This window comes from Amia ocellicauda, chromosome 4 (assembly GCF_036373705.1).
Source record: "Amia ocellicauda isolate fAmiCal2 chromosome 4, fAmiCal2.hap1, whole genome shotgun sequence".
NCBI classification, from domain to species: Eukaryota; Metazoa; Chordata; class Actinopteri; order Amiiformes; family Amiidae; genus Amia; species Amia ocellicauda.
In genome coordinates this window covers 12,210,499-12,228,524 of record NC_089853.1, presented here as the reverse complement: position 1 = coordinate 12,228,524, position 18,026 = coordinate 12,210,499, and the positions used below count along the sequence as shown (strand labels likewise).

At 44.9% G+C, this 18,026-nt stretch overlaps 1 protein-coding gene across 1 annotated transcript; it reads right to left on the bottom strand.

Moving 5' to 3' along the window:
* Positions 1-3,995: 3,995 nt before the first annotated feature.
* Positions 3,996-4,589, bottom strand: LOC136747476 (S-antigen protein-like). The gene has a single exon (XM_066700306.1). It carries the CDS (start codon positions 4,587-4,589, stop codon positions 3,996-3,998), a length of 594 nt encoding a protein of 197 aa, XP_066556403.1.
* Positions 4,590-18,026: the final 13,437 nt, after the last annotated feature.

The following is an 18,026-nucleotide window of genomic DNA, read 5'->3' as shown; positions in this document are numbered from 1 at the left end:
ATAAATACATAAACATATTAAGTTAATCTTATGAACATTTGGCAAAAGCCATTTCACACTGCTTTCATCTGGTCAAATCTGAAGATATTTTCAAAGAGTTTTAAATTTTTCCTGGGGGTGATCAGATATGTAGCATTTCTATTGCAAAGTGGATTTGAGAGGTTGCTGCTGCTGTTTATTGCTCAAGCTCTGAGGAGATGAATGAGAGATGGAAGTGGGTGGAAGGGGGAACTGTTGCCTTGTCCCCCCTTTTGAAACAGTATGGGTTTTGTAAAATCATACAGATTATGTTGGGAGAATGTAAAGTTTTTCTGGACTTTCCATTGAAGACACAGAGAGCCTTCAACAGTGGTGTGGTGCACTTGAATATCTGTGGGAGATGGGGGTCACACACACCATCTCTGTTCATGCTGATTATTAAACCAAGTTATTTTCTTTTGCTTCCAATATTAATGATGTATTACCTGTATATGTGCCTTGAATATCAATGTGAAAACAAACACAAAATGGTAGGAAGTAATTTGCAGTGCCGTTAAGCAAAGCGATGTATACACAACTCGTTTACATCAATAATAAATAAAGGATTTGACTGTGAGAGTATGGAATGTGCGTTTCAGGGTTTGCATATTAAAAGGGCATTTTGTAGACCTATAACACGTTTCAGAATCCATTTTGAAGCTTTGTTTTGCATGATATCCGAATGATGGATGAAATGTGAATGGTCATTCAAGCCCTGATTTCGACAGGGGGAGAATAAAAAGTCTTGTAGTACATGTTAATTGCCAACATTTCTGTTCTCCAGAGAACACAGCAAAAGGGCACAGATTACAGTGAGGGATTTTGCTGATTTTGTATGTTTGCCCACTGACAAAGAAATGATCAGTCTATAATTTTAATGGTAGGTGTATTTTAACAGTGAGAGACAGAATAACAATAACAAAATCCAGAAAAATGCATTTCAAAAAAGTTATAAATTAATTTGCATGTTAATGAGGGAAATAAGTATTTGATCCCCTATCAATCAGCAAGATTTATGGCTCCCAGGTGTCTTTTATACAGGTAACGAGCTGAGATTAGGAGCACTCTCAGCTTGGTGAGAAGGTGACAACAGTTGGTGCGATTATTCGGAAATGGAAAAAACACAAAATAACTGTCAGTCTCCCTCGGTCTGGGGCTCCATGCAAGATCTCACCTTGTGGAGGTTCAATGATCATGAGAATGGTGAGGAATCAGCCCAGAACTACACGGGAGGATCTTGTTAATGATCTCAAGGCAGCTGGGACCATAGTCACCAAGAAAACAATTGGTAACACACTATGCCGTGAAGGACTGAAATCCTGCAGCGCCCGCAAGGTCCCTCTGCTCAAGAAAGCACATGTACAGGCCCGTCTGAAGTTTCCCAATGAATGATTCAGAGGAGAACTGGGTGAAAGTGTTGTGGTCAGATGAGACCAAAATCGAGCTCTTTGGCATCAACTCAACTCGCCGTGTTTGGAGGAGGAGGAATGACCCCAAGAATACCATCCCCACCGTCAAACATGGAGGTGGAAACATTATGCTTTGGGGGTGTTTTTCTGTTAAGGGGACAGGACAACTGCACCGCATCAAAAGGATGATGGACGGGGCCATGTACCATCAAATCTTGGGTGAGAACCTCCTTCCCTCAACCAGGGCATTGAAAATGGGTCATGGATGGGTATTCCAGCATGACAATGACCCAAAACACACAGCCAAGGCAACAAAGGATTGGCTCAAGAAGAAGCACATTAAGGTCCTGGAGTGGCCTAGCCAGTCTCCAGACCTTAATCCCATAGAAAATCTGTGGAGGGAGCTGAAGGTTCGAGTTGCCAAACGTCAGCCTCGAAACCTTAATGACTTGGAGAGGATCTGCAAAGAGGAGTGGGACAAAATCCCTCCTGAGATGTGTGCAAACCTGGTGACCAACTACAAGAAACGTCTGAACTCTGTGATTGCCAACAAGGGTTTTGCCACCAAGTACTAAGTCGAAGTGGTCAAATACTTATTTCCCTCATTAACATGCAAATCAATGTATAACTTTTTTGAAATGCATTTTTCTGGATTTTTCTGTTGTTATTCTGTCTCTCACTGTTAAAATACACCTACCATTAAAATTATAGACTGATAATTTCTTTGTCCGTGGGCAAACTTCCAACATCAGCAGGGGATCAAATACTTTTTCCCCTCACTGTATATCCTCAATATTAAGATCTTGCAACTTCACAATCCAAATTAATGTAGATGAGTCATCTCAAGCATCTCCATTTTACATTCAAAAATGATAATAGGAGGACAGGATAGAGGCAATTAATTAATTACATTGAGTTCCATGTAATCTATGAAAATCTATTGGATTGCATTACTTATATTAATATAATATGTTTAAGAAGACCCTGCAACTTAATTCAATTATTATTTCAGCTTGTTGTCACTGTGTGCAATTTAATTGAAATGAAACATAAGTGAAATCTTATGCATTGCATTTGTAAATTTACTCATTTTATTAAAGTTTAATTATATAAATGTAGGAATATTGTTGACTGCTGTACACATCACACAAACAATATACGACTAAACAAGCAAAAACATGGATCAGTTTGGTTTTGAAACATAAACTCAATGGTACATATTTATCAACTGTATTGGCATATATGTATATTTATAAATATGTAATGTAGCGATCTGGGACTGGGGGGGTGGGGGTCATGTGGGGTATGTGTGTGTTTTCAGTGGTTATGTTCCCGTTATGCAGTGCTTAATTTGTAAATCCGAAGATGCTGGAATGCAAAGTGTATATGAGAGCGGAGGTTTGATGAGGCAGGCGCTGGTCCCGGTACAGTGCAGGATGTGAAAATCGTGAGGGGTGGGGGGGGTTGGGGTAAAAAAACGTGAGAGCGGGGGGGGGTTGGGGGAGAAGATGCGTGAAGCTAGCAACATTAAGCAACAGTAAGAGATCTACTTCCGGTAAGCAATACAGCTCTCGATCCCATGACCCCCGCCTGTGACCTCGACCACGACTCTGCCTTGCCTTTCTTGCCTTGATCTGCCTGTACCCGACCCACGCCTTCCCAACGATCCCTCGATTCAGCACTGCACCTGGGTCCTCTGTTCCCGAGCCCCCGAGGCACATGTGACAGAAGACTTCACCCAAAATGGACCCAGCAGATCTGCTCTTCGAGTTACGCCAGGAAAACCGTCCCGTGGAGGCATATCGTGGACTTTTGCGGTCTGGCAGCTGAGGTGGACTTTAACGAGGTTTGCCTCAAGGCCCTTTTTTGTTGGGGGCTAAGCGAGCCCATAGCCTTCTTGCTGCCTGAGGGCAAGTGTGACTGGACCCTGGTCATATATATCGATGTGGCGCTGTGGTTGTGTGGCTCGGCCTTTACAGTAGGTGTTGTAGAGGAGACCGCCGCCGTCCAGCCAGAGGTCCCGGCCACCGCCGCCGCCGTCCAGCCAGAGGTCCCGAAAAGAAGAAAAGCAAAAAGACAAAAGAAAAAGGTACCTGCCCCAGTCCTGGCCGTGCTCACCGCTGAACCAGAGGTCCTGATCCCGGTCCCGATCCCGGTCCTTTGCCGCCGCCGCCCAGCCCGAGTGCCCAGCAGTCGCCGCCTTTGCCACCGCCGCCCAGCCCGAGTGCCCAGTGGTCGCCGCCTTTGCCGCCGCCGCCCAGCCCGAGTGCCCAGCGGTCGCCGCCTTTGCCGCCGCCGCCCAGCCCGAGCAGTTGCCGGGTCCGTCCTCGACCATCCCGGTGCCTGCGTCTCCGGCTCCCAAGGCTTCCATGCCTCCCGAGGCTCCCAAGGCTCCGCCTTTTACGGCTCCCAAGGCATCCATGCCTCCCGAGGCTCCCAAGGCTCCGCCTCCCGGGGCTTCCACGGCTTCACCAGTCAAGACTCCCCTGATTTCCACGGCTCCGCTTCCTGAGCCTTCTTCAGCTCCCAAGGTTTCCATGCCTCCCGAGGCATCCACGGCTTCGCCTTCTATGGCTCCGGCTCCCAAGGCTTCCATGCCTCCCGAGGCTTCCGCAACTCCGCCTCCTGAGGCTTCTGTGGCTCCGCCTCCTGAGGCTCCAGTGACGCCGCCTCCCTCAGCTCTGCCTCCAGTGCCGCCCCTTGTGACTGCGCCTCTCTTGGCGCCTCCTCCCTCGGCTCTGCCTCCTGTGGTGCCGCCTCCAGTGGTTCCACCGCCGCCTTCTGCAACTCCGCCTCCTGATGCTTCCACGGCTCTGCCTCCATTGGCATCGTCTCCCGTGGTTCAGCCTCCCCCAGCGCCGCCCCTTGTGTCTGCGCCTGCTTCGGCGCCTCCTCCCTCGGCTCTGCCTCCTGTGGCGTCGCCTCCCGTGGTTGTGCCTTCCTCGACGCCGCCTTCCATGGTTCCGCCGCTGCCTTCCTCGACGCCACCTCCTGAGGCTGTGCCGCCTCCAGTGCTGCCGCCTCCTGTGGTTTTGCCTTCCTCGTTGCCGCCCCCAGAGTGTTCAGCACATCTTCCGCCTGACCTGCACCCTGTCCCTGTCCGGTGGTCCTCTTCCAGACCTCCGGACCCTGTCCTAATCCTGTGCCCGCCTTCCCGGCCATCGGACCCTGCTCCCGTCCAGTGGCCGCCGCCTGGACCTCCTGACCCCGCTCCCATCCTGGTGCCGCCTCCTGGACCTCCTGACCCTATCCTAATCCTGTGGCTGCCTCCCCGGCCACTGGACCTCGCTCCCGTCTTGTGGTCGCCTCCTAGACCTCCGGACCCTGTCCCCGTCCTGTGGCCGCCTCCCAGACCTCCCGACCCAGTCCTGTCATGTGGAGGGGGGGGGTACTTTCATGGTTTTCAGCCATCACCCTCTCTCTCCACTAGAGGCCGCTGTCTCCCTGTCTTTCCTTTCCCCCTTCCAGGGGAGGGGTCAGGTATGCCCTCCCGGCAGTAGTGGGAGAGCCGCAGGTCCTCAGGAGACGAGAGTCGGCGCCAGTGTCCTTTCCCAGAAAGACATCAGGGAAGTAATGGCAAGGTCACTGGCGCTGGGGGAGGAGGCCTGCGGCGGCAGACAGCCGGGAAGGGAGAGACCACCCCCTCCCCCACCATTAGTTAAAAGAACAACTAGCGGGGTCTACACAGTTTTCTCCCCAGTTGTACATAAAGCCTCTGCCCTGCCATCTGTTCGTCGGGCCTCGGCCTCAAAGGAACCAGGGAGAACCTCCAGCACCACGGGCCCTGAGCCCAGTGGAGTTTCACCAGCCTTACCGGGTGGCGGGAGCCGAGCCCCCCCCATAGTCTTCCTAGAGGATCAAGCTGTGAGGCAAATGATTGAAATGATGGGTGCTAGCGCTAAGCTAGGTGAGGGAGAAGAGAGGAGTGGGGAAGAGAAAGGTTTCTTTACATGATTGTTACGGAGCGGGTAATTGCCCTCACAGCCATTATGGCATTAACTATTATTTCAATAAATGTGAGGAGCATTGCTGAGGTGAAAAAGAGGACCGATGTTTTAAACTCTCTGGCTGGAATGAAGGCGGATATTATTTGTTTGCAGGAGTGCGGCATCCCGTTCCAAAAAGAATATAAAGATCTCCGGGACACTTGGACCCTAGGAGAATCCTTCTGGTCGGGGTCCAATGTGTCCCGAGCGGACGGGATTGCCGTACTCCTGAAAAACCCCTTCATAACAGTTAAAACATTTAAGGTAATAGAGGCGGGCAGACTGGCCAGCCTCGATTTTAAATACAAGGGGGCTGTATTGAGGCTGGTCAATGTCTATGCCCCCACCAGCCAGAGAGAGAGAGTCCTCTTTCTCCCTCAGCTACGCCCGCTCCTGATCGGCACCTTACCAGTTATCATTTCAGGTGATTTCAACTGTGCTCTGAGGGATGTAGACCGGAGTAAGCCCCGCAACGATAGATCCAGCAGGGACCTCGCTGCGTTCGTGGAGGACTTTGAACTCTGCGACGCAGGTCGGGACCTGGTCCCCTTGTTCACCTGGGTGAGTTCTTCTGGCTCCTCCTTCTCCAGGATAGATCTCGTCCTCCTCAGTAAGCCACTGGAGAGTACCGCCATGTCTTCAGAGGCGGTCTTCTTTTCAGACCACAGGCTCCTGACGACAGAGGTGCTCATTCCGAGCACACGGGAGTCGGGGCCTGGGGTCTGGAAGCTCAACACCTCCCTGCTCGATGACCCTCGTGTTATTAAGACCTTTAGCAGACGCCTCGAGGAGTGGAGGACCCTGAAGGACCTTTTTGATTCTCCCATAGAGTGGTGGGAGATGGTGAAGAAAAGAACCAAGGGCTCAGCTGGGGAAACGGAAAGCTTGTGAGAGGCGGGCGAGATATTCCCATCTAAACGCCCGCCTCCAGCGCCTGAGTCTTTTACAGCTCAGAGGCTTCGACCTAGCTGAGGAGGTGGCCCGGGTCAAACTGAGTCTCTCTGCCCTCTATCGGGAGGAGCAAGAGAAGATCAAGGTCCTTTCCAGGGTCCACATCATGGAGGACGATGAGAAATGCAGACGCTTCTTCTTCAAGAAAACGAAGGAGAGGCGGCCTGCAATGTCCTCCATGATCGACTCCTCGGGGCAAGAGGTGGAGGGCAGAGAGGCTGTTGAGACAGTGGTGCGGGATTTCTACAGGGAGTTGTACGACCAGAAGGTGGTGGATCAAAATCTGATCCATCACTTTCTGTCCCTGTTGGAGTCCCGCAATGAGGGGGACGAGGAGGAGGAGGAGGATCCAGAGATCACCACCACTGAACTCTCCCAGGTGATAAAGAGTCTTAACTCTGGAAGGACACCGGGTCCCGACGGGATCCCTGCTGAGTTCTATAAGATCTTTTGGGAGGTGCTTAAGGAAGATCTGGGCCAGGTCTTGGGGTCGATGTACAGAGAGGGCAGATTGGCCCCTTCGATGAAGAAGAGTATCCTCTCCCTTCTTCACAAGAAGGGAGACCAAAAAGATCTGAGGAACTGGCGGCCAGTCAGCCTCCTGTGCACCGACTACAAGATACTGGCCAAAGCACTGACGCTCCGGCTGCAGCGGCCACTCCCTCAAGTCGTGGGTCCTGACCAGGTCTGTGGTGCCCGGGGGAGATCGGCGGCCGACAACGCCATGCTGCTCAGGGATGTCGTGGCCTACTCGAACGAGAGAGGGCTTCCCCTGGTCCTAATCAGCTTGGACCAGGAGAAAGCCTTCGACAGAGTGGGCCACGAATACCTGCAGCTCGTCATGGAGAGGATGGGTCTCGCTCTTGGCCTGAGGAAGTGGGTCAAGATCATCTACAGCGGCCTAAGCAGCAGGGTCCTTGTGAACCGCCACCTGACCGAACCATTTCCGGTCGGGTCGGGGGTCCGGTGGGTTGTCCCCTGTCGGCCCTGCTGTACGTCCTCTGCTTGGAGCCGTTCATGCAGGCGATCCGCCGGGACGTCCGGGTGACAGGTTTCCATCTCCCGGGTTCCGGCGGAGAGCAACTGAAGGCCCTGGCCTATATGGACGACGTGGCCGTGGTCTGCACGGACGCTCCGTCCGTGGCCAGGGTCGAGGAACTGCTGGACGGCTTCTGCAGGGTGACGGGGGCCGCTGTGAATAAGGCCAAGAGCGAGGTCTACCTCTCCAGGGCATGGCCTGTCGGCCGGGGCCCGCCGACCGTGTTCCCTGTGAAGCCGTCTATCAAGGTTCTGGGGATCACGATCGACGGGACCAACACGGGCACCCGGAGCTGGGAGGAGGCCATAACGAAGGTCCAAAGGAAGATCCACGGCTGGAGCACAAGGACCTTGACGATGGCTGGTAAGGTGCTGGTCGTAAAGGCCATCCTCTTCCCGATACTCCTCTACGTAGGAATGATCTTCCCCCCAGACAAGGTCATCGCAAAACTAGTGACCCGAATTATATTTCGGTTTCTCTGGGGGAGCAAAATGGAGAGGCTGAAAAGAGTGCAGATGGTGAAGGGTACCCTGGATGGAGGCAGGGGGGTCCCGGACGTTGTGCGGCTGATAAAGGCGCAGGGGCTGGCCTATGTGGTCAAGAACATCCAGGCTGCTGGCAAGAAAGTGAGTTTCATGAACCGCTTTTATTTTGCCAGCAGCCTGAGACCATTCGGCCTCTGCACCATGGATAACACCAGGCCGCACTCGTGGGATCCCCCGCCGTTCTACAGGGCGCTCCGAGCCTTTGCGCTCGAAGTAGGCCTCCATAAAGTCGTGCTGGCCTCCTGGGATTACAAGACCATCTGTAGTCAGATGAGATCTACCCAGGAGACCAGCCGGATAGAAGATTTCCCTCCCGAAACCTGCCGGTTTATCTGGGCTAACGCTACGCACGTTTGCCTCACGAACACGCAGAAAGATGTCTCCTGGATGGCTGTGAGTCGGTGTCTCCCCACCCGAGTGTTCATGCACAGAAGGGGCATAGCTCCTTATGACACCTGCCCCTATAAGGGTTGCCTGGGGAAGGAGACGGAGGCTCACATCTTTAGTGAGTGCCCCTCCGCCCACAGGGTCTGGCTCCTGTTTTCTCCGTTCCTCCACAGGTTTGCCGTTCCTGCGCGGGCGACCGCCCAGCAGATCCTGTACGGTCCGGCCAGGGGAATTTCATCATCTACCCTGAGGTGCTGGTGGCGTGTCGTCTGCGCAGTGAAGCAGGCACTGTGGGAGGGACGGAACATCTGTTTGTTCAACAAGCAGGAGCTGGACCCGATCGTCATCGCGCGGAGGGGCATGGTGTTCGTAAGAGACTATGTCAATCTGGAGGTCCATCAGAGGGGCAAGGAGGAAGCCTATAAGAACTGGCACATACAAGATCTGGGGGAGCTCAGGATCCCATGATGGGACCCACCTCCGGGGACGGTCAGTTCCCCCTGCTGGAGCCCGAGTCCAAGATCTTTTAAAGATTTTATGGATGATTGTTTTTAAAAAAGATTTTAAAAATGAATCTTAATTGTTTTTAAAGATTTAGTTGCTTTTAAACCACATTGTTTAGGGTTTTTTGGTTTAAGTTTTGTTATATTCTGTTGTCAAATACATTGACCGTTTTGGGTTTAATTTTAAATGCATTGGACTTTTTTTGTTTGTTTTTTATTTTTTCCTTTTTAATTGTTTTTTATTTTGTCCAATGCATTTTCAGTTATTTTCAATGTATTTGACCTTTATGTTGGTGAGCAGTTTTTGCTTTTATCACATTTTGTTTTGTTGTTTTGGGCACGTTTATTTTGAAGTTAATTGTTTTGTTTTTTGTTAAAATCACAGATTTTAAAAGTTTTAAGTGATTTTATGGATTGATATTTTTAATCATGAGTATTAAAAAATTGAATTGTTTTTATTTAATGTAAACGTAAAATACTTAACCAAATAAACAGTATTTCCCCCTCATTGTTCTTTTCTTACCTGTCAATCACCTTATTAACATTCCGGTCTCCCTTGTGCACTTCTTCACTCTTCCTCTGTTTCCATTGGCTCTGCACCTTTCTTCCCAGTTCCTGCTCCCTGTCTTAAACCCTTCACTGCCCTCACTCAGGACAAAGTCTCGTCAAGCACCGCTTATGATTCTGAGCCCTGTCACCTTGCCTCCGAGCCCTGTTTCCTGCCCTCCGACCACCACCAGTGACCTCAACCACGTCTTCGCCCAGCCCTTGTTTGCTCTGTTTACCCAATCCCACGACCCCCGCCTGTGACCTCGACCACGACTCTGCCTTGCCTTTCTTGCCCTGATCTGCCAGTACATGACCCACGCCTTCCCGACGATCCCTCGATTCAGCACTGCACCTGGGTCCTCTGTTCCCGAGCCCCCGAGGCACAAGTGACAGACACCTACTGAATAGAATATGGCCTTAGAAGGCCCAGTTGATTACAAATATCACAGGCCAGCATTGCTCTTTTACGTTTATTAGGGGATTTACAAATACAATGCAATTTCGTTTTTTTTTTTCTGCGGTTGTGTTACCTACCCTTCACTAATTATTTTCTTATCGAGTTTTCTTTTCATATTTTGATTTGTAGGCCTAATATGTGATTTATCAGAAATATCTACCAAAACTGTGTGTATGGCAAGGAGGTGTCAGTTTTGGGCAACCCGGGCCCTATTCAAAAGCCAGCAACACTTACAATGACGAGAAACTGGGCCTTCTAAGGCCATTTTTTATTCAGTAGGTGTCTGTACATTACATTTCACCCCCCTTTGTGTGGTGCACAATCCTCAGTTTTTTCGGGAATGACATATGTATATACCCCATAGGCGGGAATAGCAGGACTTTTATTTTGAAACGACAAGAGCCTTCTAGCTGTATTGCTTACCGGAAGTAGAACTCTTATTGTTGCTTAATGTTGCTAGCTTCATGCATTTTGGTGGAGAGATGGTTGAAAAACTTGAGAGCGGGGTGGGGGGGGGTTGACGGTAAAAAAACATGAGAGCAGGGGGGGGTTTGCAACAGGATTGGCGTAAATACGTACCGGTACACAGACACTCTAAACCCGAGACCCGGGATCCCACATGGCAGAGAGAGAGAGAGAGAGAGAGAGAGAGAGAGAGAGAGAGAGAGAGAGTAGGGAGTATAGTACAGCTTGTGTGTGTCAGTCAGCAAAGTCCAGCCTGAAATGCCTGTTCATAAATAAAGTTCCTGGCGGCTTCCATCCTGCCCCTCCTCCGTTATTTCTAAACAGTGTGATGGAACCACAATGAGAGCCGAGAAAAGTGGAGCTTGTTACAATATGTATATGTACATATTTTTATATCATATTGTAAGATATTATTTGTTAGAATATATTTTTCTATGGGAAATTCTATACAATCTGGTTTGGTAGAGGAAACAGACCTCCTCCCTTTTATCTAAGTTCTCTGGTAGCCCTGGTAGCCCTGGTAACCCTATCTTTATGACCAGAGACCAAAAGGGACCTGTCCTCTGATTGGCTCCTAGCCAAATTCAAAATGACCCCCACTTCTAAATGACTTTAGCATAAGGCACCCAAGTCATGGTGGTGGCAAAATGCTATTGGTTGGAAGGAAACCTTATAAAAGGGAAAACAAAGAGAATTTGAGTTCTCTTAACTTCTTCATCCTGCAACGAGACACAAGACAGAGCTGGAGAGGAGAGACAGAGAGAGACACACCGCTTCCTGCCTGACCAGACTGGCCTATAAGCTGTACTGTGAGGAGAAAGAAGAAAATGGGTATTATCTGTTTCTTACTGTAATCCATCAGAAGCTTAAGATTACTTATTTTCAGTAATATAATTGAATGATATTAGTTTCCTATTTTTGTCAAAATAAATGATTATTGCACATCTGTAACTTGACCGCATCTTCCCTCTAAAAAGAATCTTAAAAGAGAAGCCAATTGACCTATGAGTTTTCAGTTCAACTATTTAATTAGATTGACTGAAAAACCAAGCATTCCAAATTCTCTTACAATATATACACACACACAAGCACCGAGAATTGACTGTAGTAAACATTGCCAATCATGACAAGGAAGTATAGATTAGGTTATAGAGTGTGTGGTAGATCTACAGCATTTTCCAAAAATGAATAAATTGTGCCTTCCATAGTTCCTGATTTAGTGTGCATTTCCCTTCTTTCTATGTATTTCAGCGTCATGAAATTGAATTTAAAAATGGGAAAAGGTTAAAATTAAAGACAAGTTTTCAGAACAGCTTTCAGCCCCCTGCTATTTTCAGTCCAGAAATATGTATCTGACCGACCTTGAAACCTATTCCCTTAATACAAAGCAATGTGGGAGAACTTTCTTTCTATATTTTGCTCTTTGTTCAGGAAAATGTCTTTTTAATAAAATAAAAAGATCAAGTGATATGGACATCTGAATAGATAACACTTAAAACAATATGAGTTTTCGCCTGGACTCCTTTACTCTTAGGGATACAGAAGTATGTGGACTTCATGAGTGATGCAATTAAAACTGAAAGAAACCACCAAAATCACTGAAGATGATAAAGCCTCAAAACTATTTTTTGAAAGAAGTAAAGAACAATATGTGACATTAAGGGGGAGTTTTTGTAGCAATTCCTACTGCTTGCCTCTGGTCAGGATTACCGTGACATTCTGGTGCCCGCTTCTATTTTTGTTGTCCATTTGGCATTTAAACAGAGCCTTTGACCATAAGGCTATTGCGCATTTCACACTGTGCCCTTTTTTCCCCCCAAGAAGTTGCTATGGTATCTCAGTCTATTAAATTGAGTTTTCTTAAATAAATAAATAAAAATGAGAAGGAACATTATTAATATACTTTCCTCATCACAGTGGGAAGGACGAAGAAGGTGCTGCATTTTCCCTCTCTCTGCTTCTCTCTTTCCACTCTAATCTTGGAAGCAAGGCTGTCTGGCCATCCTTCAACTTCCATTCTTAACCACCCACCAGAGAGCCAAAAGCTCATGCTTGTATGAATTCAATGTGTAACTGAGTCCTTAAGCAAGGTCAGGGTTTTCTATTATGCTACTATCTCGGATTGTTTACTCATAATACCTTATGTGTGGTACCATCAATTTATGATAATGGATGATATGTAACATGACCTCAGGTAATGTTTTCAATAAATAGGCATTTGCAACGCAAAAACCCTATTGTAATGAATAAATGAATAAACGGCAATAAATGAATTGCTGGAGTGTGGGATGAAAAAAACAAATAACAACAAAGTCCCTAGACAACACATGGTTCCTAGGAGAACCTTTTGTAGGTTATGTTCTGAGTTTACGATTGTGCCATTTTATTATGATAACTGCATATAAAGTGTAAGGGAGATGGAATTTGGTTAACCTTGTTAAGCTGTGTGATCTACACTGCTACTACAGCCCAGTTTCACATACCCTGAATAGTGTTATTTCACAAATAGTTTACATTGATCACATTTTCTTTCTTTTGTGTGGATTTATATATTAATGTTTGCTTTAGATACACTTATTTTTTAACAATTATGTTTTATTTGGTTTGAATATGTTCTTGTGTTTAAATGACTTACTGTTTAATTAACTCAGTTAACTCTATTTTACCATGTCACTGAGTGAATCACCCACCCTGCTTTCGGGCGTTGGCTCCCTGATTGACCTGCACCTGAACGCTAGCGATAGCCCCATAAATAGCCAGTGCTTTTAGTTTCTAGGAATGGACCAACAGAGTGCACTGAAAGAGAAAGCAGGAGTGAGCTTCCTATTATATAATTAATATTATATATCTTGCCCTCACACTTCAATCATTTTGTATCAGAAGACATGCACAGACAATTATGAGCAGGTTCCAAGCTTGGCTTATTATTCTTAATTTTAAGACTTTTTGATTGCTAATGTCAATGAAAACCAGAACCCCTCAAGCTGTAGCTGTTTAACCAAATAAACCAGATGAACCTACTTGTTTGGTCTCATGTGGATGGTCATTTAAAGAGTCCTATAAAACCTGTTGGATTGTGGCCCTTGAGGGCAGCTTTAGGGTGTCCTCATCCACATTTACATCTCCCCTTTAACCATCTTTGTTCCAGACTGCAGAGATTACATTCTGCAGCCACTGCTAAGTAGTGATGGGATTACTCTTTATGCCAGGACTGGGCAAAACTGGTCCTGCAATGCCACGGTGTCTTGTTTTTTTTTTTTTGCTTCATCCATACAGCTAGCAATTTAAATGACTAGATTATGAGACTACGTTAGTCACAGATAAGAGTGTTCAGGATATTTCAGAAACTGATTTAAACAGGGCTATGAAACCTGAACAGGGTTGACTGCCACTGCTATAAGCTCTACTCTGTATCTTTTAAAGTGCAATAGTAAAGTGTACTGCCATGTTTTATTATTAAGGTGAATGGGCTATAAGTAGGATTGCTTAATTTTGATGTTTATTGCTGCTGTCTCAATTAAATGCAGGTAAGGCCAGTAGAAATATACATTGAAAGTAAGCAAGCTTAGCTATGTCATGTAGACAGTTGGTGGTATAGCAGAACGGGTGACTTCTGGCCATCTTATTCTTGCTCCTTAGTATTTGTTGACAGACATGAATTGAAAATAAAGTAGGAAAATATTCCTCAGTAGCAATTCCAGATAGCATATGGGCTCTAGCGCTGCTGCATTGCTGCAATTCATGGCCCCAGCAGCTGGTCTGCTGTATCTGTCACTATCTCATCTGTAGTGATCCTGTGATTGTGAGAAACAGTTAAGTGATTTTGAGTGTAATACATGGGAAAACAACTTTGTAGAAATTGTGTCACTAAGGACAATTTTTAGTAGGCTCCAGACAAAAGTAATAATAATTGAAATCACAGTAAGATCTTTTGACCTATCCAAACCAATGTTCATTTTCATTCAATTTTAGGCTGTAGACAAATAGTTTACTCACATTTTGCCATCCCCAAAAAGATTGGGTCCCTCACTAAACATATAGTAATAACAAACAACACAAGACAAATACACAGCAAACAGTCCCAATCACAGTCTGAAGTCATCATCAAAGTCCATAAACCAATCTGTTTTCATCTTCACCTTCTCTCCCAGGCTCTCCTCCTGCCTCTCCAAACAAACAAAGGATGCTGGCTTCCTGCTTATATGCAGTAGCCAGTTAATCAGCCAGGGATTCCTGCTTGTCATGTGCTTCCCCCAGAGTGAGTCATCCCCTGGGGCCTCTGGGGGACGTAGTGCCAGTCAGGGTTGAATTTTCCTTTTCCATAAAATCTCTCATTACAAGATTTTAATAATACAATGTAAGGACATCATGACTCAGTTACAAAATACTAATAAAGGTGTATGTAATTGTTAAATAATATATGTAAGTGCTAATAAGCATTGATAAATTATTAATAATGCATAATAGAACACTTTATAAATACATTACTCATCAAAATACATGTTTATAAGATGTCATTAATACACATTTGTACTTAAACATGTTAATAAAGTACATATAATGCATTAATAAACCTATATGTGTTTATAAATGACACCTTACTATAATGTGTGGCTATTATGATTATGAAATAGTAAGACATTAACACTCAATCACCACTGAAGTGAATTACTTAACTTGCCCTGGGGAAGACAGCTTCTGAAATTTCTAAGCTGTGTTTTCTACATCTAGGGCATTATGATACAACAAATCCCTGAAATATAGGTTTTGATGTCCACCACTATTTGCTGTTTTAAAGTTTCAAGTCTTAAAAGGTGCTTATATGATAGAATCAAACTGGAGAAATCCCATACACCTAACTAATCTATTAACATGTATCAGTTATCCATCAGGGCCTGTATTCATAAAGTGTCTGAAAGTGATACATTGGTCCTAAGTTTCTGAAATATATGGCAGCAATGGGAAGACAACTGAGCACACCTTCCATGAAAGGAAAGACGTGTTACAGAGGTGTGATGACGAAGAGTTATTACGGCGATATAGATTGGACAGAAATTGAATATTGTTTGTTACTGAATCTGTCAGAAATGTGGCACTGTCAAAAGAGATAAAGGTGGTGACAATGTTGTGGTGTCTTGCCACAGGGAAAATGCAACAATGTAGCAGTGATGATCATCACAGCCATTGATAAGCACAATTTTCCATCAAACCATACTTGCATTAACAGCACCCGAGATCAATTTCCCCACAACTGCGCTGCAAAAATCCCCAAAACAAGCCACATTCATATTCAATGCTAGCCTAATCAATTCATAATCAATGCTAGCCTATATTCCTCAAGGATTTTACATTATATCAATTCTATATGTGACTATTTTTAACACAAATAAAAGTATAAACTAAGTCGCAAAATGAATGAAAAAGTATCCACTCATACAAAGCATATTCATAATAAACTGCATGTGACTGTAGAACCTGTCCCAGAAATAACTTGAGAAGTCATTGAGAACTTTAATCAAGCCAGCTTGGAAGCACCACGTCAGGAAATTCCTTCAGTGAGAACTTAATGTTTACAAACATGAGTGAAGCTTTATAGGAAAATGGCATAGAATGTTGAGGCCATTCATCCAATCAAAGGCTTCAAAAGATGCAAGCTCTGCAAAGTTTGTAGACTGCCCTTCCCAAGGGAGGAGGTCATCATGGAGGCAGATATCTGGTCCTGTTACAGCATACAAACGGTACGATCTTGTGGTTTTCTTAACAATGAGGTAACATCTTTAGCTTTGAAAGGAGAAACAGGAAATCCACAATCCATTTCTCTTATCATACAAAAACAGAAGCTGTGAGAGAATTTAAGAAAGGGTGTATCGTTAACTGCTTTGTTTGGCTTTTTACTAATAAATCCAATTTGCCAAGTCTGCACAAATGTCATTATTTCTAATATCAATATAAAATATTATATAGTTAATATAAAACACTTTCTTCATCATTCCAATACAGAGTCTTCAGTGATAAATGCATGTTAATTTTAATTTGTATTTTATTCAATACAGTAAAAGTGTCTGAAATAGCGAATCGGTGTAAAACCCTTCATTAATTAATTCCTGTGTTTCCACCTGTGGATAGTAGTACAACGGAAGGATAAATAGTATTACATTTTAAGATATTTTATGTATATTTTATGATTGTGATTATGAATGTGAAATTAAATCGAGCATTTTAATTCCATGTAGCATCTTAACAACCTTATAATGAAGGAATGAGGGGGAAACTGTTATTATTCTGTCAAATTATAAAAAAATAAACGGCTGCATTAGCTTAGCATATTCGTATAGTTGTATTTTCACTTCTGCATTTGATCTCGCGTGTTTTGGCGTTGTTGTTTTTTTCCCCAAAATGAAGAAAACACATCACAGTGAGCCGTATTCTAACCTGAACTGTCATGAAACTTTGCTAAAAGTCATTCCTAGGATTGGATCCTACTCCCAGCTAAAATTAAGTGTAAGAGACTTTATGACTGACTTCTACCTAAACTACTAAACTAACTTTTAGCTTGATTCCTAGGAGTAATTCTGAGATGTTTTATGCATACGGGCACAGATCTCATCTCATTCACTGTTCATTATTCCCAAACCCAAAGTAATTTATTAAAATAACCATAATTAGTTTTGAGAGGGGTCAAACTGAAGGATCTTCTTGAATTCATCATTAGAAAACTGATCAGTACCCAATCTCATATCCAAAGTGATTATGCAAAACGTGTTACTATATATGGGTTAGGTAGCCAATAAAGGGGGGGATTTATCAGCAATATGGCAAACACATTTCTCATTTATATTTTTTGTGTTGTTTTCTGGATTGGACCTCTCCCCACCAGGCACGTCAAGGCTATTCAGATACACTGACATATGATTTAGAGAATGTATAGAGTTTAGATGTACAAAGGTACTCTTAAAATCAGCTTGTTTTGAACTGCATGCAATATCTATTGTCCTGGAAACTGTATGAATTACTATTCAGAGATAATTAGTCAATAGCTGTCTTGAGGAGACCTTGATACTAGGGAGTAGGTCAGACAAAGTTTATTTTCCCTATTGTATTATAAATATAGAAGAGAAAACATACAGAAAAACCTGACTGGTGTCATTATCCAGGTCAAAGTTATTGAGACATTGCCCTGCACACTGAAGTTTACTTGGATTTGTTGTAATTTGACAGGGAGATAGTGGGCATATGCTGTGTGGATTGGTACAATCAAAGAGGCCTTTCATGCATCTTGCAACTAATTAGTGCATGCAAATAATGAGATGCTACCAATGTTTTACTTAGAATGAGCCACTCCCGAGTAAAATAAGTGTATTTGACTGGCAATTCCAAATGAAAAGTGTATTATTAGTAGTACTAGTATTATGACATTAAGAAAATATGATTCGCACTGGGAAAGAGCATCTGCAAATAAATAGTAGTGTAATAGTACTGAACTGTTAAGGATTGCTTGTAAGCATGGAAAACACAATTCTACGATTTTGCAACATGAAATTCCCTTTATTCAGTGAGAAGTGATTAACCTATCCCTACAAGGACTGCTGGCTGAACACGGAGACACAGAGGGGAAGGGAGAGAGGCTTTAACTGACCCAGCTAGGGTGGACAGACAAGGTTCACACTGGTCAAGGCACACCAGAAAGCAAGCACAGATCATAGTCCTCAACACAACT